Below are 20398 nucleotides of genomic sequence, written 5' to 3'. Positions count from 1 at the left end.
ACTGAGTGGTCTGAACCCGAGCACCAGGGTGTAAGCAACTGATGGAGCGCATCCCTCGGGACAGCCCCCACTCTCCACCCGGGGTCAGCGCTGTCCGGCCACGGCCGCCCCCCCTCCCGTCTCCCCCTGTGCGGCCGCTCTGTAACGGGTTGTGGGTCGGCAGCGCGCACACACACACTCACACACACACACGTACACTCACACACATACACTCACACACACGTACACACACACGTACTCACACACACACGTACACTCACACACGTACACACACACGTACACTCACACACACACGTACACTCACACACACACACACACACACACGTACACTCACACACACGTACACTCACACACACGTACACTCACACACACGTACACACACGTACACTCACACACACACGTACACACACACGTACACTCACACACACGTACACTCACACACGTACACTCACACACACACGTACACACACGTACACACACACGTACACTCACACACGTACTCACACACGTACACACACACACACGTACACACACACACACGTACACACACACGTACACACACACACACACGTACACTCACACACACGTACGCACACACACACCGGGGTCCGGAACCTTTCCCCAGCGCTGGGGCGGACGGGGATGAGCGGCGCACGGGGCGGCAGAGGGGAAGATGGCGGCCGAGGCGGATTTCTTGCTCCGATACCGGGCCGTGTCCAACAAGCTGAAGAAGTGAGTGATGGCGGCGGCGGCGGCGGCGGCATGGGATGGGGAGGGGAGGGGAGGGGAGGGGAGGGGAGGGGAGGGGGGAGGGGGGAGAGAGAGGGAGGGGTAGAAAAATGTAGAGGGAGGAAGGTGAGTGTGAGATGATGAGGGGAGATAGAGAGGGAGGAGAGGAGGGGGTGGGAGACGGAGACGGAGAGAGGAGGAGGGTGGACATTGCGGAGATTAGGGTGAAGTAATGTGGGATGTGTGTGTGTGTGTCCCCCAGTTGCCGGGGCCTCAGCCCGCTCCATCCTCAGCCCTTGCTCTGGGTGCGGGTCTGTGGTGCTGGCAGCATCACGGTCACAGTCACACGGCGTGGAAACAGGCCCTTCGGCCCACTGAGCCCTTGCTGACCAATAGGCAGCTGTAGATGTAAATGGGAGCCCAGTAGCTCCGCTCTTGCTCCTTCTCTCTCCCCCAGTCCTCACCTTTCACCCCATCAGCCGTCGCATCCAGCACATAATCCTCCGCCACCTCCAACATGATCCCACCACCAGTCACATCTTCCCATCTCCAGCCTTTCACACTTTCCCTCCGCAACTCCCTGGTTAACTCGTCCCTTCCCACCCACACCACCCCCTCCCCGGGTACTTCACCCTACAACCGCAGTAGATGCAACACCTGTCCCTTTACCCTCCTCGACTCCGTTCAAGGGCACCGACAGTCCTTTCAGACGAGGCAGAGGTTTACTTGCACCTCCTCCAACCTCATCTACTGTATCCTGTGCTCCTTAAACACCCTACACGCCCATTTTCTGTTCTGCTCTGTTCCACGTAAGAATATGTTGTTTTATTACCCCTGTGTGCACATTCCCAGTATCACTTCCTCTCGCTATAAAATGTTTCTTGTCTCTTTACACGTGACACTCCCTGTTACACTCCAAATAACAACTGAAAAGTATGTTAATGTCTACAGCGCATTCTCTGTTACTCTCTGAAGATAAGTCCCGACCGAAAACGTCACCCATCCTTTTTCTGCAAAGATGCTGCCCGACATGCTGAGTTACTCCATGGCTTGGGGTTTATGCAGAGATGCTGCCCGAGCCGCTGAGTTACTCCAGTGCTTTGTGTCTATCTACATCTACAATGATCCCATTGTATTCCCTGCACACTTGTATCAACTATCCCATGGATGGAGAAACCTGCAGCGGGCAATTAACCTACCGCCGCGCCAATGGCAGTCTGTTCCAGCCCCTGTGCCCGCCATGGTTAAGTGGGCAGTGGTGCCAGTCCTCAGTCAGGTCCTGTACCAGAGACCATGCAAGCTGCCTGCGAACGTCTCACTTCCTTTGACCTAGTGGACTCTTCCACTGGTGGGAGAGGCGAGGACTAGAGGTCACAGCCTCAGGATTAAAGGACGTTCTATTTTCGGAAGGAGATGAGGAGGAATTTTTTCATTCAGAGGGTGGTGAATCTGTGGAATTCTTTGCCACAGACAGCTGTGGAGGCCAAGTCAGTAAATATATTTAAGGCAGAGATAGATAGATTCTTGATTAGTACGGGTGTCAGAGGTCACGGGGAGAAGGCAGGAGAACGGGGTTAGGAGGGAGAGATAGATCAGCCATGATTGAATGGCGGAGTAGACTTGATGGGCCGAATGGCCTAATTCTGCTCCTATCACATGATCTTATGATTGTTGTGTGTTTGCTTTTTGCAGGCGGTTTCTGCGTAAGCCAAATGTGGCGGAAGCAAGTGAGCAGTTCGGTAAGTGGTACTTGTTAACGTTAGAACACCTATGGGGTCAGTGAAAATGGGTGCCTGATGGCCAGCAGGGACCCAACAGAAGGCCTGTTTCTGTGCTGTATCAATCTACAGTGGCATGGTTTAGTTTAGTTTAGAGATACAGCGTGGAACCGGGTCCGTATTGACCAGGGATCCCCGCACATTAACACTATCCTGCACGCACTAGGGACAATTTTACATTGACACCAAGCCAATGAACCTACAAACCTGTACGTCTTTGGAGTGTGGGAGGAAACAGAAGATCTCGGAGAAAACCCACACGGGTCACGGGGAGAACATACAAACTCCATACATACAGCACCCGTAGTCAGGATCGAACCCGGGTCTCTGGTGCTGTGAGGCAGCGATGTGAGGAGAATCACCCGTTCACACTAGTTCTACGTTATCCACCTTTCACAACCATTCAAGATTCAAGAGAGTTTATTGTCATGTGTCCCAGATAGGACAATGACATTCTTGCTTTGCTTCAGCACAACAGAATATTGTAGGTGTAAATAAATACAGAACAGAACAGATCAGTGTGACCATATACCATTGATTATATATATATATATACACACACATAATTAAACAGATAAAGTGCAATGAGCTGTTAATGATCAGAGTTTTGTTTGATGGCGAGTTTAATAGCCTGATGGCTGTGGGGAAGTAGCTATTCCTGAACCTGGATGCTGCAGATTTCAGGCTCCTGTACCTTCTACCTGAAGGCAGCACGACACACACAAGGAACAATTTACAGAAACCAATTAACCTACAAACCCATACGTCTTTGAAATGTGGGAGGAAACCGGTCTTTGGGATTTGAGAGCCTGTAGATAACCCACGCGGTCACGAGGAGAATGTGCAAACTCCACACAAACAGCATCTGTAGTCAGGATCGAACCCGGGTCTCTGGACCTGTGAGTTAACAGCTCTACCCACTGCGCTGCTAGGTTTTATACATCCTGTGAATAATAATGGAATTGTTAGCAATAATATCAATAAAAATAACAATTGGAATTAAATCTAAATGACCATTCCTTCGATTCATCTTTGAAACGATCAGGGATTGGCTTGGCCTTGAATCCAACCTTGGTGATTGGGGTCTGCCTCCTTCACCGACCCCCTGTCGCCATCACTGACCCCTGACCCCAGGCACTGACCCCCGACCCCGGGCACTGACCCCTGACGCATCACCGACCCTCTAGACCCAGTCACCGACCCCTGACCCCAGTCACCGACCCCTGACCCCAGTCACTGACCCCCTGACCCCAGTCAGCCTCCATCACTGACCCCTCCCCCCTGTGTCTCCATCACTGACCCTCCCCCACCCCGACTCCAGTCTCCGCCCCCTGCCCCCCTCCCCGCTCCCCGTCACCTGGTCTGGTTTGTGAGGGGCGGCGTGATGTCTGCGTCCACCCCGCTGACGGGAGGCGGTTGTGTTGCAGGTCAGCTGGCCAAGGAGCTGAAGCAGGAGGAGTGCCTGCAGTACGCCGGCTTCTGCAACCTGGCTGTGGCACGGTAGGCAGCTCGCACCACACACGCTCACACACACACACCGTGCCCGCCTTCCCCACCGGGCGGCCATCACAGTGGGGGGGAGGATGTCGGTAAACCATAAGTGGGTGGCTGAATGAATACCTCATTGTCACGTGTGGCATGTCGCAGTGAGAGTCTATGTCTTGCATTCACAAGTATGCAAAGTGCCACCACAGAGTTACAAGGTGTTGCATTTAGTCCCCCTTTGTTCCCCGCGGCCCCCCACCCCCTGCCTTACTGCCCCCACCCCCCGCTCTCTACCTCGGATAAGGATGCTCCCCCAACCTCTCCTTGTCTCTTCTCTCCACTGTCCATGTTGCTCGGGCTGTGTGTGGCTTCCCGTCCCCACCAGAAAGTCACACAGTGTGGAAACAGGCCCTTCGGCCCAATTTGCCCACACCGACCAACAACACCATCCCATCTACACTCCTCCCCACCTGCCTGCATTTGGCTCATATCCCTCTAAACCTACCCTATCCATGTACCTGTCTAAATGTTTCTTAAAAGTTGGAATAGTACCTGCCTCAACTATCTCCGGCAGCTCGTTCCAAACACCCACCACCCTTCGTGTAAGAAAAGTTACCCCTCAGCTTCCTATTAAATCTTTCCCTCCTCACCTTCAATCTACGTCCTCTGGTCCCCGATGGAGCATGGTGGCCGGCATGGGCTAGTTGGGCCAAAGGGCCTGCTTATTCACTGCATGACTCTATGAGAGATATAGCACAGGAACAGGCCCTTCGGCCTACAGAGTCCATGCTGGCCATCAACCATCCAGTTACACTAATCTTCCATTCATCCCATGGGAATAGTTGGGCTGCAGTGCCTGTTTCTACGCTGTGTAACTCTATGAGAGATGTAGCATAATCTCCATTCCCCCCACATTCTCACCAATTCCTCTCCTCTCACATTCTACCACTGACCAACACCAGGGGAATAAACCCGCTGACCCTCGCGTGTTTGGGACGAGAGAGGAGAGCGTGCAAACTCCGCACAGACAGCAGCTGAGGTCTGGATTGAACCCGGGTCTCTGGAGCTGTGAGATCTCGGCCTTATTCCCGACTGTCCGCGTTCCGAATGGGTTACAAAACGGAGCTCTAATCCGGGCAGAAGCTATTGTTGGGAAGGTACTAATACACTTTAGGCTTTAGAGATACAGCGCAGAAACAGGCCCTTCCACCAATCGAGTCCATGCTGACCAACGATCATCCCGTACACTGGCACTATCCTACACACTACAAACTATTTACAATTTTACCGAAGCCAATTAACCTTCAAACCTGTGCATCTTTGGAGTGTGGGAGGAAACCGGAGATCTCAGAGAAAACCCACGCGGTCACAGGGAGAACATACAACTCCGTACAGGCAGCACCTGTAGTCAGGATCGAACCTGGGTCTCTGGCGCTATGAGGCAGCAGCTCTACCACTGCGTCATTATGCATACGGGGATTGCTGTTCGGAATGGGCTCAGTGGGCCGAAGGGCCTGTTTCCAAGCTGTATCTCTACTGCTGCGCAACCGTGCCTCACAGCGCCAGAGACCCGGGTTCGATCCTGACTACGGGTGCTGCCTGTGCAGAGTTTCTACGTTCTCCCCGTCACCTGCGTGGGTCCCGTTAAGTCTCACTGGGCTCCCCTGTGTCGAGGCTGCCGTGGGCTAGTGGTCCTGCCCTCATTGCCGCCGCTCTCCTCCTGTCCTGCAGATGCGAGCAGACGCTGTTCAACGCGGCCGGAGAAGCGCTGGCGCTGACGGACGCGGCCCGGCTCTTCCTGCAGGCCGAGAAGGAGACCCAGCGGCTCCAGTGCCCCGGCTTCGAGGAGCATCTGCAGGCCGCAACCAACTGCTACAGTTTCGCCATCAAGGTGAGACGGCAGCACACCCTCGCTGTCCCACACTGTCCAGGCAACCCGTACCGTCTGTTAGAGAAAACCTTCAATCACGCCACTAAGATCAGGAAAGGCAATCAACTTTATTTAAGAGAGTCAAATACACAGGGAGATTGCTCGCCAAACAAAGTTCACAAGTTATAGAATTAGAATTCACGAGTAGAATTAGGCCATTCGGCCCATCGAGTCTACTCCGCTATTCAACCATGACTGATCTCTGCCTCCTAATCCCATTTTCCTGCCTTCTCCCCATAACCCTTGACACCCGTTCTAATCAAGAATATGTCTATCTCTGCCTTAAAAAATATCCATTGACTTGGCCTCCACAGCCCTCTGGCAATGAGTTCCACAGATTAACTACCCTCTGCCTAAAGAAGTTCCCCCTCGCCCCCTTTCCATCAGAGCGCCCTTTAATTCTGAGGCTTTGACCTCTGGTTCTAGACTCTCCCACCTGTGGAAACATCAGTTCCACATCCACTCTATCCAGGCCTTTCATTACACTGTAAGTTTCAATGAGGGGACCCCTCATCCTTCTATACTCCAGCGAGTACAGACCCAGTGCCTCTAAACCATGCTAACCCACTCAATCCTAGAATCATTCTTATAAACCTCCTCTGGACCCTCTCCAGAGCCAGCATATCCTCAATAAGGGGGCCCAAAAAATAGATGAATCTATTCCTTATGTACAGAATATTTCTTTGATGTAGATAATTACTTTGATGTTGTTTTCTGTAGCAGGTACTTAAGCTTTTTACCTTTAGTTTAGTTTAGAGATACATTACGGATACAGGCTCTTTGGCCCACCGAGTCCACACCGACCAGCGATCCCCGCACACTAACACTATCCTACACACCCTATGGACAATTTACACATACACCGAGCCAATTCACCTCCAAACCTGTACGTCTTTGGAGTGTGGGAGGAGACCGAATATCTCGGAGAAACCCCACGCAGGTCACGGGGAGACTGTGCAAACTCCGTATAGACAGCACCCGTAGTCGGGATGGAACCCAGGTCTCCAGCGCTGCAAGCGCTGTAAGGCAGCAGCTCTACCGCTGCACCACCCTGGCCGCCCAAAAGAAAACTGTGATGGTTAAACAGAGAACAGACAGCTTATTTAAACTCCCCAGTGTGAACTCACTCATGGGGCATCGGGGTGGAAGACTGAGCAAATCCCTTCCCACACACACACAACAGGTGGGCAGCCTGAACTCAGTGTGAATGTGCTGGCTGGTCACCAGGTTACACCCATCAGTGAAGCCCTGCCCGCATTTGGAAGAGGCGAGTGGTTTCTCTGCGGTGGGCCTTCAGCTGGGAAGACTGAATGAATCCTTTCCCACATTCAGAGCCGGTGAACGACCTCTCTCCAGTGGGAATTCTCTGGAGTCTCTGTAACACAGCTAAGTTAGGAAACCCCTTTCCCACACAGAACAAGTGGACGGCCTCTCCCCAGTGTGAGTTCACCGCTGGGTCAGCACGCTGGAACAATCATTCAATCCTTTTGTACAATCAATAGACAATAGACAATAGGTGCAGGAATAGGCCATTCGGCCCTTCGAGCCAGCACCGCCATTCAATGTGATCATGGCTGATCATCCCCAATCAGTACCCTGTTCCTGCCTTCACCCCATATCCCCTGATTCCGCTATTTTTAAGAGCCCTATCTTGAAAGCATCCAGAGAACCTGCCCTCTGAGGCAGAGAATTCCACAGACTCACCGCTCTCTGTGAGAAAAAGTGTTTCCTCGTCTCCGTTCTAAATGGCTTACCCCTTATTCTTTAACTCAGGCCCCTGGTTCTGGACTCCCCCAACATCGGGAACATGTTTCCTGCCTCTAGCGTGTCCAAACCCTTAACAATCTTATATGTTTCATTGAGAATGCCTCTCATCCTTCTAAATATATGTTTCAATGAGATACCCTCTCATCCTTCTAAAATCTGGACATGGAGTTGGTTTCTCCTCAGCGTCAACTTGCTGTTGGTGTCTCTTCAGGTTGCAGGCTTGAGTGAATCCCTTCCCACAGTCGGGACAGGGAATTAGTTTCTCCACAGTGTGAACTTGCTGGTGGGAAGATTGAATCCCTCAGAGCTAGTGAATAATTTCTCCATGCTGTGAAACGTATGGTGCCTGCCACTATGGATCTCTCCCACGCGTTCAGGTGCTGGGTAACTGAAGGGGTTAACAGATCCTCAATCCTCTGCTTGTTCTATCCTGCCGCCAATCCTCCGGAGTCTTTTGTCCTTTTTCCCAATGGTCATAGAACTATTATAAATCATGCACCTTCAAAAGACACAGATCAACAAACACATCTCAGTCCCACCTCATGGTAGATAAACAGATGGCCTGTAACTCTTTCAACCTCATCTTATTATTTTGCAATTGCATTTGTCTTTCACACGTCCCGTGCGGGTGCCCGGAACGAACCCACGCAGGCCGCTGGGGAGAACGTGCAAACTCCGCACACAGCTAGCTCCAGTAGTCAGCATCGAGCCCGGGTCTCCGGCTTAGTGAGGCAGCAACTCTACCGCTGCGCCCCGCTGTATGTGAGGAACGTGGAGCCATCCTATGCACACAGCGAGATCCCGCGACACAGGCCCGTTTCGGGTTGTGGCGTGTGGCGTAGACTCTTGCCCGCAGGATCAGTGGACTATTCCACACAAACTCAACGGGTCAGGCAGCATCTCCGGAGAAAAGGAATGGGTGGCGTGTCGGGTCGAGACCCTTCCTCGTTGAAAGCTTTCTCCCTCCCTCTCACGCCCCTCTCCTTGTTTTGTACCAACCGGAGCGGGCAACGCTCCTCGCAACCAGAGCGCGGACTGGATTTTGAAAATTGCGGCATACCATGGCACCTCTTGCCCGCGGGATCAGTGGACTATTTCTGTCGCGTATTTCCACACAAACTCAGCGGGTCGGGCAGCATCTCTGGGGAAAAGGACTGTTTCTGTACACTTGCCTAATGGGGGAAGGACTCCTTCAAAATCGGGTCTGAAGAAGGGTCTCGACCCGAAACATCACCCATTCCTTCTCTCCAGAGGTGCTGCCTGTCCCGCTGAGTTACTCCAGCATCTTATGTCTACCTTTGGGGATGTGGTTGGGTATGGTAATACTCTACTGGTCTCTCCCTCTCTTCCTCCACCCCCCCCCCCCCCTCCATCTCTCCCTCCCTCTCTCCCTCCCTCCTTCTCTCCCAATCTCCCACCCACAGGTCTACATCGAGCTGAACCAGCCTGTCATGGCCGCTAGCCTCTGCTTGGAGCTGGGGAATGCTTTGAAGGTAAGAGCAGCACAGACTTCCGCAAGAGAACACAGGAAGATAGGATGTGGAAATGGGAAGCACAAATGATCTGCAGATGCTGGAGTCTTAAGCAAAACACATGACGCTGGAGAAACTCAGCGGGTCAGGCAGCATCTGTAGAGAACATGGGTAGGTGAGGTCTGTTGGAAGGAACTGCAGATGCTGGTTTACACCGAAGATAGACACAACATGCTGGAGTAACTCAGCGGGCCAGGCAGCATCTCTGGAGAAAAGGAATGGGTGGCGTTTCGGGTCGAGACCCTTCCTCAGTGAAAGCTTTTCTCCTCCCTCTCACGCCTCTCTCCTTGTTTTGTACCAAATTCTTGCTGTGATAAACACACCCCCAAAACTTAGAAAATAGGTGTAGGAGTAGGCCATTTGGCTCTTCGAGCCAGCACCGCCATTCAATATGATCATGGCTGATCATGAGAATCAGTACCCCGTTCTGCTTTTTCCCCATATTCCTTGATTCCATTAGCCCTGAGAGCTGTAATCCAAGAGTGAACAATATCCTTAACTTTATTCGTTGATGATCACAAATACAAAGGGCAAACACTCACAAGGGGGGTCAGAGAGGGCAGGTCTCTTACACTGAGTGTATGTGGTGACTGCAAGGTGCTGCCAGTGGAGATGGTGGAATGGATACAATCTTCTTGCGAATGAAACATAAACCAAAGGAATAGTTAGATCTCAAGCCGGGTGTTGAGCAGCAAGGTTGTTGTCTGTTGGCGTCAATGTCTGCCAGGCCCTGACACAGCTCCATTTGGTGGGTGGTAGAGCGGGCACCCAGAGATGACATGGTTGGCTGTCTGTTGTTCTGCTCCGCATTCACAGGTTGGGCTCTGGCGGAGCCCCCATCTCCACATGCGGGCATTGAAACGCCCAACTCCAGTACCAAGTCTGTGGAGCTTCACCCATGCTCCTCTGGGGAGGTCAGACTGGACAGCTTTTATCAATACAATATAATACAATACAATACAGTTTATTTGTCATTTGAACCCCATTGAGGTTCAAACAAAATGTTGTTTCTGCAGTCATACACACAGGAAAGAACCACGACATAACACAATTTACACAAACATCCATCACAGCGCATCTCCTCCTCGCTGTGATGGAAGGCGTACTTATCTCTCCCCTGCACTTCCCATTCCCCTCCCGATGTCAGTCAAAGTCAAAGCCCCCGGCGGGCGATGGTAATTGGCCCGCGGCCATTTACGCCGCGCCGGGTGATGCAAGGCCACGCTCCGGGTCTTGTTGTTGGAGTCCCCGGCGGGCGCTAGCAAAGTCCCGCAGCCATTCCAAGCCACGCGGGGCGGTGATGTAAGGCCCCGCTCCAGGTCATCTTCAACCCCGCAACTCGGGCGGGTGAAGTCGCCGTTGCGGAAGCCCCGAAAAGCGGTCTCCCAGCAGGTACCCGCGGGCTCCCGGTGTTCCTGTCCACCAGACCTGCGGTAAGCCTCCGAATCCCCGGGGTCGGGTCGCAGCAGCGCGCCACCACCGCTCCTCCCGCTCTGAACTCGGCCAGCTCCGCGATGGTGAGTAGGTCCGCAGCTCCGTGACTGGAGCCCCAGGTTGTTCCTGCTGGAGGCCGCTCCACGGTGCTCGGCCCCAACGACAACGGAGACCCGACAGAGAAAAGGTCGGGTTCTCCGTGCAGGGGATAGATTTTTACACACATACACAAAAAATAAAAATAAAAACTATATTCAAACGAGACAAAAAATAATAAAAAAGACAGACGGACTGCAGAGGCCGCTGCGACGTGAGTCGCGCCGCCCACCGGTGAAGAGATGTCGCTGTGTAATGGAGATGAGGTTGCCTTCCACTCCTGAGACTCCATGGATACAATGATATTTCAATGAAATTAAATGGGCACTGGAAGAGGCACGGCACAGAAGGATATGTGTTGGTCGGCATGGGCAAGTTGGGCTGAAGGGCCTGTTTCCACCAGTATGACTGGTGTCCCCCATTTCCATATTCTATCTCCCAATTCGTCCTTTGTTTAGTTTAGTTTAGTTGAGAGAATCAGCACGGAAACGGGCCCTTCGGCCCACCGGGTCCGCGCCGACCAGCGATCCCCGCACACTAACTCTACCCTACACCAACGAGGGACAATTTTTACATTTATACCAAGCCAAATTAACCTACAAACCTGTACGTCTTTGGAGTGTGGGAGGAAACCGGCGATCTCGGAGAAAACCCACGCAGGTCACGGGGAGAACGTGCAAACTCTGTACAGACAGCACCCGTAGTCGGGATCGAACCTGAGTCTCTGGCGCTGTATTCACTGTAAGGCAGCAACTCTACTGCTGCTACAGCGCCACCTTCCACCAGTGGCAGGGCACCACACCGGTAGTCTGGGCCAGCTCTGATCCACGTAGTCCATCTCACTGTGCAGGAGCAGGGCAGCCATAGAGCCACACAGCGTGGAAACAGGCCCTTCAGCCCAACTTACCCACACTGGCCAACATGTCCCATCTACACCAGTCCCACCTGCCTGCGATTGGCCCATATACCTCCAAACCTGACCTATCCATGTACCTGTCTACTGTTTCTTAAACGTTGCGATAGTCCCAGCCTCAACTACCTCCTCTGGCAGCTCGTTCCATACACAGTGTGAAAAAGTCACCCCTCAGATTCTTATTGAATCTTTTCCCCTTCACCTTAAACCTATGTCCTCTGGTCCTCGATTCCCCTAATAGTGGTGGCAGGCTGTGAGCAATGATAGTGTCAGAGTGTGACCAATAGTGTCAGAGTGTGAGTAATGGTGTCAGTGTGAGTAAAGGTGTCAGAGTATGAGAATTGGTGACAGAGCATGAGTAACGGTGGTGTCAGTGAACCTGTTGCTGACACTGCTTGCACCCCGCTCCCTGTTGTTCAGTGATGGGGCGTTGTTGTTTGTTGCTGGGTTTATGAATCTCCCTCTCTCCCTCTGAAGGAGATGAATAAACCGGGAGAGGCGTGCGTGTACTATCACAGAGCGGCCGAGCTTCAGTCCCAGGTGCCCATTGAATGCCTGCTGTCCCTTGGCAAGGTGGCTTCCTGTAAGATCATAATGTGTGAGTACTGCCCCACCTCCTTTCCCCCCTCACTCACCGGCCCTTGCTCCTCGTGTCTGCCTCCGTCCCCCCCCCCCCCTCTCTGGTTTAGTTTAGTTTAGAGATACAGCGCTGAAACAGGCCCATTCACCCACCGAGCCCGAGTCGACCAGCGATCACCCGTGCACGAGCACTATCCTACACACCAGCAACAATGTTTACCTTTATACCAAGCAAATTAACCAACAAACCTGTGCGTTTTTGGAGTGTGGGAGAAAACCAGAGCACCCAGAGAAAGCCCACGTGGTCATGGGGAGAATGTACAAGCTCCGTACAGACAGCGGCAGTAGTCAGGATTGAACCGGGGTCTCTGGCGCTGTGAGGCAACAACACTACCGCTGACCCACCGGGTCTCTGGTCCTCGGGGTATGAACGGGCTGGTTCGGAGGTTCCCGGTACAGGCCATGGCCCTTCCTCCAGGCCGCTCGGTCCACAGTGCTGCTCCTAGCCTCCCGGCCTCTCCACTCCCACGCATCGCCTCAGTCGCTCTACGCCGCGTGTCTTGCAGGCGATTTCGATGGAGCCCTGGCCGTCTTCACAGAAATGCAGCTGATGTCTCAGGAGAAGGGACTGCAGCTGCCGGGAACTAATGCGCCCGTTGGTGAGTGTGGGGAGCGGGCACTGTGAGGGCAGGGGTGGGTGTGGGTGAACGGTGCATGGTACGTGTGGGTACTGCCTGGTGTGCAGTCTCCCTGGAGGTTCACTAATTCAGTCCCCTGATAACGTAGCATGGTGAAGAAGGGTCCCAACCCGAAACGTCAACTCTCTGTGTTTAGCTCGGTTTAGAGATACAGCGTAGAAACGGGCCCTTCGGCCCACCGAGTCCATGCGATCCCCGTACACTACCCGACACACACTATGGACAAGTTTACATTTATACCAAGCCAATTAACCTGCACGTCTTTGGAGTGTGGGAGGAAACCGAAGATCCCGGAGAAAACCCACGCTGGTCATGGGGGAAGAACGTGCCGACTCCGCACAAACAGCGCCCATAGTCCGGATCGAACCCGGGTCTCTGCCGCTGTGGGTCAGCAACTCTACCGCTGCGCCACCATGCCGCCTTTTTAGTGCACAGGAAAAGACACAAAGTGCTGGAGTAACTCAGCGGGTCAGGCAGCATCTGTGGTGTACATAGGCAGGTGATGCTTCAGGTCAGGGCCCTTCTTCAGACTGATTGTAGTAGGGGTGGGGGAAGGAATGCTGGGTGGGGGGGTGGCACAAAGCCTGGCGAGTGATAGGTGGATACAGGTGAGGGGGAGGGTGATCCATCTCCTATGTCTTAATGAGGAAGATCAGTGACATCTACCCTCATGAAGACCAGCTCAATTATTCGACCACTTCACCATGGTGATGGTGAGTTTCTGTCTCACTCGGTGAAGAGCGGCACGGTGGCGCAACTGTAGACTCGCTTCCTCACAGCGCCAGAGACCCGGGTTCGATCCTGACTATGGGTGGTGTTTGTATGGAGTTTGCACGTTCTCCCTGTGACCACGTGGGTTTTCTCCGGGTGCCCCGGTTTCCTCCCACATTTATTTGTCGGTCGTGTCGGAAGGAACTGCCGATGCTGGTTTAAACCGAAGATATGACACAAAAAGCTGGTGTAACTCAGCGGGACAGGCAGCATCTCTGGAGAGAAGAAATGGGTGACGTTTCGGGTCGAGACCCTTCTTCAGACTGTTTAGGGAAAAGGAAAACGAGAGATATAGATGGTGATGTAGAGAGATAAAGAACAGCAAATGAGAGATATGCAAAAAAGTAGCGATGAAAAAGGAAACAGGCCGTTGTAAACTGTTTAAGAACTGTTTAAACTGCAGATGCTGGAAAATCGAAGGTAGACAAAATTGCTGGAGAAACTCAGCGGGTACGGCAGCATTTATGGTGCGAAGGAAATAGGCAACGTTTCGGGCCGAAACGTTGCCTATTTCCTTCGCTCCATAGACGCTGAGTTTCTCCAGCAATTTTGTCTACCATTGTAAACTGTCTGTTGGGTGAGAATGAGAAGCTGGTGTGACTTGGGTGGGGGAGGGATAGAGGGAGAGGGAATGCCGGGGCTACCTGAAGTGAGAGAATTCAATATTCATACCACTGGGCTGTAAGTTGCCCAAGCAAAATATGAGATGCTGTTCCTCCAATTTGCATTTAGCCTCACTCTGACAATGGAGGAGACCCAGGACAGAAAGGTCTATGTGGGAATGGGAAGGAGAATTAAAGTGTTTCAAAGGTTAATGGGCTTCAGTAAATTGTCCCAAGTGTCTAGGATGGAACTATTGTAGAGGGTGATTGATGGTGGGTGCGGACTCGGTGGGATGAAGGGCCTGTTTCCACAGTGAAACTCTAAAACGAAACCTACAGCGAGCAGCAAAGTGTTCCCTGTGTTGACATTTGCAGGTGCGTTTGTGGATGTCATCGCCAGGTGTGAGGTGTGCCGGGTCTTGCTGCTGATGCTGCTCCAGGTAAGGGCTCGCCCGCTGCCCGCCACACTCGCAGTGCCCCTTGCGGCTAGCGATACCTCATGGAAACATACCCAGTCCAATGCCGACCAGCGATCACCCATTCACTAGTTCGGGTGTCATAGTCATAGAGCCCCTCAAGTCTACTCCGCCATTCAATTGAAACGTTGCCTATTTCCTTCGCTCCATAGATGCTGCTGCACCCGCTGAGTTTCTCCAGCACTTTTGTCTACCTTCGATTTTCCAGCATCTGGAGTTCCTTCTTAAACAATTATGCCTGATCTATCTTTCCCTCTCAACCCCATTCTCCTGCCTTCTCCCCATACTAACCAAAAATCTGTCAATCTGCGCCTTAAAATATCCATTGACTTGGCCTCCACAGCCGTCTATGGCAATGAATTCCACAGATTCACCACCCTCTGACTAATGAAATTCCTCCTCATCTCCTTCTAAAAGTGCATCCTTTAATTCTGAGGCTGTGGCCTCTGGTCCAGGACTCTCCCACTAGTGGAAACATCCTCTCCACATCCACTCTATCCAAGCCTTTCACTATTCAGTAAGTTTCAATGAGGTCATGATCACATTGAGTGGCGGTGCTGACTCAAAGGGCCGAATGGCCTACTCCTGCACCTATTGTCTATTGTCACCCCTCATCCTTCTAAACTCCAGCGAGTACAGGCCCAGTGCCGTCACACGCTCAAAGGTTCAAAGGTTCTTTATTAGTCACATACACCAATTGGTGTAGTGAAATGCTTGTTGCCATTGCAGCACATAAAAAAAGAATACAACATAACAATAATAAAGACATTTAAACATAGAAAACATCCCCCCACAATGATTCCCATTATGAGGGAAGGCACAAAGTCCATGTCCACCCATAGTCGGGCCTTTTGAGGTCTCCGCAGTCGTCTTTACGGAGGCCCGATGTTCCAGGCCGTTCTCGCCGGGTGATGGTGCTCCAGCGTCGGGATAATCCTCTCAGCGGCTTGGGATGCCTGGAACGGCCGCTTCCTTACCGGAGACCGCGGCTTCCGAAGCCGACAGGCCGCACTGGACGGAGCTCCAGCACTGGTGATCTCGGCGAGAGATCCCAGGCTCCGCGATGTTAAAGTCAGCGCCGCCGCTCATCAAACATTACCCGAATCGTTCCTGGGATCATTCTCGTAAAGCTCCTCTGGAGCCTCCCCGAGTTTGTTGGTTGTGCTACTTAAGGGCTTGTCCCACGAGCATGCGACTGCATGCAGCAAGCGCGACCTAACGTGGTCGCTTGAGCCGGTCCCACTTCGATCGCCGGAGCCGTATAAGGTTGTTGTGCGGAGCTGTTCCCGACATCGCGCGGGGCTCCGAAAAACTGACCGTGTTCATAAATTCCGCGCGGCAACGGCCTACCGGCCCGTAGCCGCATTGAGCCCATACGCACCGCCTCAACGGGCATACGCAGCGTCTTGGCGCCGTGTGCCTAGTGCGGACTTCGCTCGAACTTCACATCAACTCGTACGGGATCACTCGACCTCCGCGCGGCCCACCGCTTCCGGTTTGGTCGCGCTCGCCGCATGCAGTCGCATGCTGGTGGGACAGGCACTTTACTCCGTGTCTCTGCCTCTTCAGCCCCCACCCCAGAAGCTGCTGCCTGAGCACGCCCAGACTCTGGAGAAGTACGACTGGGAATCGTTCGACAGTCACAGCCAAGGTTGGTGCTTCTCCTCCGCTCCCATCCCGTCCCCTCCCTCCCCACACCAGGACCAAGCCCTTTCAGACAATCCCTGCTTGCTCTTGGCCCGAAACATCACGTATACCTTTCCTCCAGAGATGCTGCCTGACACTCTGAGTTACTCCAGCATGTTGTGTCTTATCTGTCATTCCATGAATCTCTCCAGCGCACGCATCATCTATCACAGAACAATTCCATAATAACCTCAATATCATCTCTTCTAAATTCTAATGGATTTTGTTTCATTTAGTTTAGTTTAGAGATACAGCGTGGAATCAGTCCCCACCAAGTCCCCACCGACTAGCAATCCCTGCACATTAACGCTATCCTACACACACTAGGGACAATTTACAATTATACCAAGCCAATTAATCTACGAGCCTGGAGTGTGGGAGGAAACCGGAGCTCCCGGAGAAAACCCACACGGTCAAAGGCAGAACATACAAACTCCGTACAGACAGCCCCCGTAGTCGGGATTGAACCTGTGTCTCTGGCGCTGTGAGGCAGCAACTCTACCGCTGTGTCACCGTGTTGCCTGATTTGTTCCTGATCCACGTGCTCTTTGCTTGCAGTGAATAACCTGCCGGAGAACGTGTTCCTGCTGCTGCAGTCTGTCGTGGTGAGTGTGGCCCTCTCCCCCCCCACTCCGTCTACCGACCCCCGGCCATGGAGGAGTTGTGCCGGCCGGCAACTGTGGCAGAGATGGGGTGGCCCCGCACCATAGCCACGGGACGGACGTGGGGGTGGGGGTGGGGGGAGGGGCTGGGGTGGGGCAGGGGTGGATACTGGTGGCTGTGCTGGTGAAGGATGGAGATGGGTGGGGTTAAGTGTGTGCTTGTGTGTACCTGAGGTGGCATGTGATCACTTGATGAGTCTTTGTGTGTGAGTGTGTTTATGTGAGAGTGCATGTTTGTGTGTTTGAGTGCATTTGTGTGAGTGTGTTTGTGTGTGAGTGAGCATGAGTGTGTTTGTGTGTGTGTGTGTGAGTGAGCATGAGTGTGTTTGTGTGTGTGTGTAAGTGAGCATGAGTGTGTTTGTGTGAGCGTGTGTTTGTATGAGTGTGTGTGTGAGTGCATTTGTGTGAGTGAGCGCTCACGCCTGCAGGGTTGTATCTATATGCACACACATTGGGGTTTGTTTAGTTTGTGTGTGTGTGTGTGGAGTTTTGACTGCATGGGTGTGTGAAAAGGTGCAGCAAAGGTGTGTGCGTGTCCAGGGGGGTCATTTATGTTGTTGTGTGGTGTCCGTGTGTGTCTATGTATCTTGTCTGTGTGTCTATGTGTCTTGACTGTGTCTGTGTATCGTGTGTGTGTGTGTGTGTGTGTGTGTGTGCATTGCATGTGTGTGCATGTCTGGAATTGTGATCAGGTTTGTGCTTAGTATTGTCGTGTGCAGTGAGGCACAGTGAAAAGTGATTTACATGCTGCCCAGTCAGATGAGATAGTACTATACATGAATACTATCAAGTCAAACTCGTCAAACACAACACTAAAGGTGTCATGTGTGTGTGTGTGTGTATGGAGATGCCTGTGTGTCAGTGTTAGTGTGTGTCCCCGCGGCTTTGTGTCTAATCTCCTGCTGTCCTCGCTCCACAGATGGCGTGCCAGGAGAAGGACCTGGAGTCGCTGAAGGTTCTCCAGGTGGAGCTTTGGTGAGGGTCAGACAGTTTCAGGGAGTAACAGGGCCTGTCCCATTTACGTGATTTTTTCGGCAACTTGCCGGCACCCGTCATAGTCGCAGCAGGTGGCCGAAAATTTTCGACATGTTGAAAATCCAGCGGCAACCAGAAAAATGTACGACTCTGGGCGACTACTCACGACCATACAGGCGTCACGTGTCGACACGTCGCGGGGTGACGCCTGTAAGGTCGTGAGTAGTCGCCCAAAGAGTCGTACGTACTTCTGGTCGCCGCTGGATTTTCAACATGTCGAAAGTTTTCGCCGTCCTCCCCTTTGATCTCTCGATTTCACACCTTGTCCTTCCTTATCTCTACGTTTCCCTCTCCCCTGACTGTCAGTCTGAAGAAGGGTCTCGACCCGAAAGGCCACCCATTCCTTCTATACAGAGATGCTGCCTGACCCACTGAGTTACTCCAGCATTTTGTGTCTCTGGCATATTGGTGTTCTTCGCACTGACCCCATGACCTTCTCCTTGGTGAAAATAGATGCAAAAGTACTCGTTTGGTGCCTTGCCTACGTCCCCAGACTCCAAACACAAATTCCTTCCTTTATCCTCGAGTCCTCCCACTTTCTCCCTCGTTACCCACTTGCTTTTAATGTAAGTATGAAAAGCCTTGGGATTTTCTGTAATCTGACTCACCAAAGCCATTTCATGGCTCCTGTTGGCCATTCGAATCGCCCACTTGAGTTCTTTACTCCTTGTTTAATATTCCTCAAGAGGCCCGGGGTTTTGGCGAGAGAGAGTGAGGCTTCTTTGGGCGAGAATGGGGCTCCCTCAATGTGTATGCTGGTGCCTCGGGGAGAGAGGGTGAGGCTGTCTGGGGGAGAGATGGTGGGGCTGTCTTGGGGAGAGAGGTTCCTGTCTTCAGGGAGAGTGAGGCCCCCTCTTGGAAGTTGGGCACCACTGACCCTGTGTAATGGGGCACCAGTGTGTAATGGGGCACCAGTGTGTAATGGGCACCACTAATGCTATATAATGGGCATCAGTAATGCTGTGTAATGTGTCTCTGGGCATCAGTGGCCATCGGTAACGCTGCTGTCTCTCTCTCTCCAGGCCGCTGCTGACCCCGGAACAGAACCACCTCCTACACCTGGTCCTCCAGGAGGTGGTGTCTCCATCTGGCCGAGGCGTCTGATGCCCCCCACCCCCCACCGTCCCGAGTGCCCATCCGCCTCCTGGCCCCCCCCTGGGGCCCGGAACCTTCCAGCCCAGCGCCCGGGCTCCGGACGTTATTTATTAAACACAGAGCTGGTGTCGATTCCCGTCCATGTCTCTGTCCTTCTTCACATGCAGGCAGGTAGTCACGGTGACCAGTGCCACTCCGGTGGACCAGCCGCACCGTGCTCACCCAGTCCTGCTGCTCCGTGGTGTGTGCGGGACTCTGTATGTGGGAGTGTAGGGCCCACCGTGGAGCCCGTCTATTGGAGTGTAGGGCCCACCGTGGAGGTAAATGTGGGGCCCACGGTGGAGGTGAAGCTGTACGTAGGAAGGTCCATGGTGGAGGTGGAGCTGAACATAGGGCCCCACGGTGGAGGCGGAGCTGAACATACGGCCCCACAGTGGAGGCGGAGGTAGAGTCCACGGTCCAAGGTAGGGCCCATCTGTGGGAGCTCTGGTCCATGGCGGGGGTGAATGTAGGGCCCACCGTGGAGCCTGTCTGTGGGACCACTGGGCCCATCGTGGAGAACAGGCTGAGGGAGGTGCTGGGGGAAAAGGCTCTCGCTGTCTACAGAATTATGAATCGGGTCGGAAGCATTCATAGGAGGGACCATTTCACAGGGTGGGTGGAATCGACTCAGCCCCATGGAGTGGAGGCAGAATCTCACAACGTTTAGGAAGTATTCAGACCAACATATGAATAATCACAGGAAGGCCATGGACAGAGTGCTGCTTGATGGGCCAGCATGGACATGGTGGGCTGAAGGGCCAGATTCTGCCGTGAGACTGTCTTGCAGAAAAGGCAACAGCAGGTCAGGCAGCGTCTGTGGAGGGAGATGGACAGAGGGTGTTTCAAGTCGAGACTCTTCACCTGGATTGAAAGTGGGCAGGTAGCCAGTATAAAGAGACGGGGAGAGGGTGGGGCAGGATCTGGCAGTGACAGGTTAATACAGGCGGGCCGCACAGTAGCGCAGCGGTAGAGTTGCGGCCTCACAGCGCCAGAGCCCTGGGTTCGATACCGACTACCGGCGCTGTCTGTGCGGAGTTTACATGTTCTCCCTGTGACCTTGTGGGTTTTCTCTGGGTGCTCTGGTTTCC

The 20398-nt window shown here is 53.1% G+C and overlaps 1 protein-coding gene across 2 annotated transcripts; it reads left to right on the top strand.

The window, feature by feature from the left end:
- Positions 1–615: 615 nt before the first annotated feature.
- LOC116966916 (40-kDa huntingtin-associated protein-like) lies at positions 616–19403 on the top strand. 2 transcript variants are annotated; one of them, XM_033013290.1, is made up of 13 exons: positions 616–732; positions 2422–2468; positions 3935–4007; positions 5724–5883; positions 9114–9182; positions 12142–12262; positions 12810–12902; positions 14690–14754; positions 16360–16441; positions 17035–17081; positions 18058–18113; positions 19196–19292; positions 19341–19403. In XM_033013290.1, exons 1-12 carry the CDS (start codon positions 674–676, stop codon positions 19275–19277), a joined length of 954 nt encoding a protein of 317 aa, XP_032869181.1. In that variant the 5' UTR covers positions 616–673; the 3' UTR covers positions 19278–19292; positions 19341–19403. The 2 variants fall into 2 exon arrangements, with proteins under 2 accessions (XP_032869181.1, XP_032869180.1); XM_033013289.1 differs by lacking the exon at positions 19341–19403 and having other exon boundaries at positions 19196–19308.
- The last annotated feature ends 995 nt before the right edge of the window (positions 19404–20398 follow it).

The sequence above is a fragment of the Amblyraja radiata genome, chromosome 38, assembly GCF_010909765.2.
Source record: "Amblyraja radiata isolate CabotCenter1 chromosome 38, sAmbRad1.1.pri, whole genome shotgun sequence".
NCBI lineage: Eukaryota > Metazoa > Chordata > Chondrichthyes > Rajiformes > Rajidae > Amblyraja > Amblyraja radiata.
Note: the sequence above shows the minus strand (reverse complement) of the source record. Positions and strands in the feature narration are given on the sequence as shown.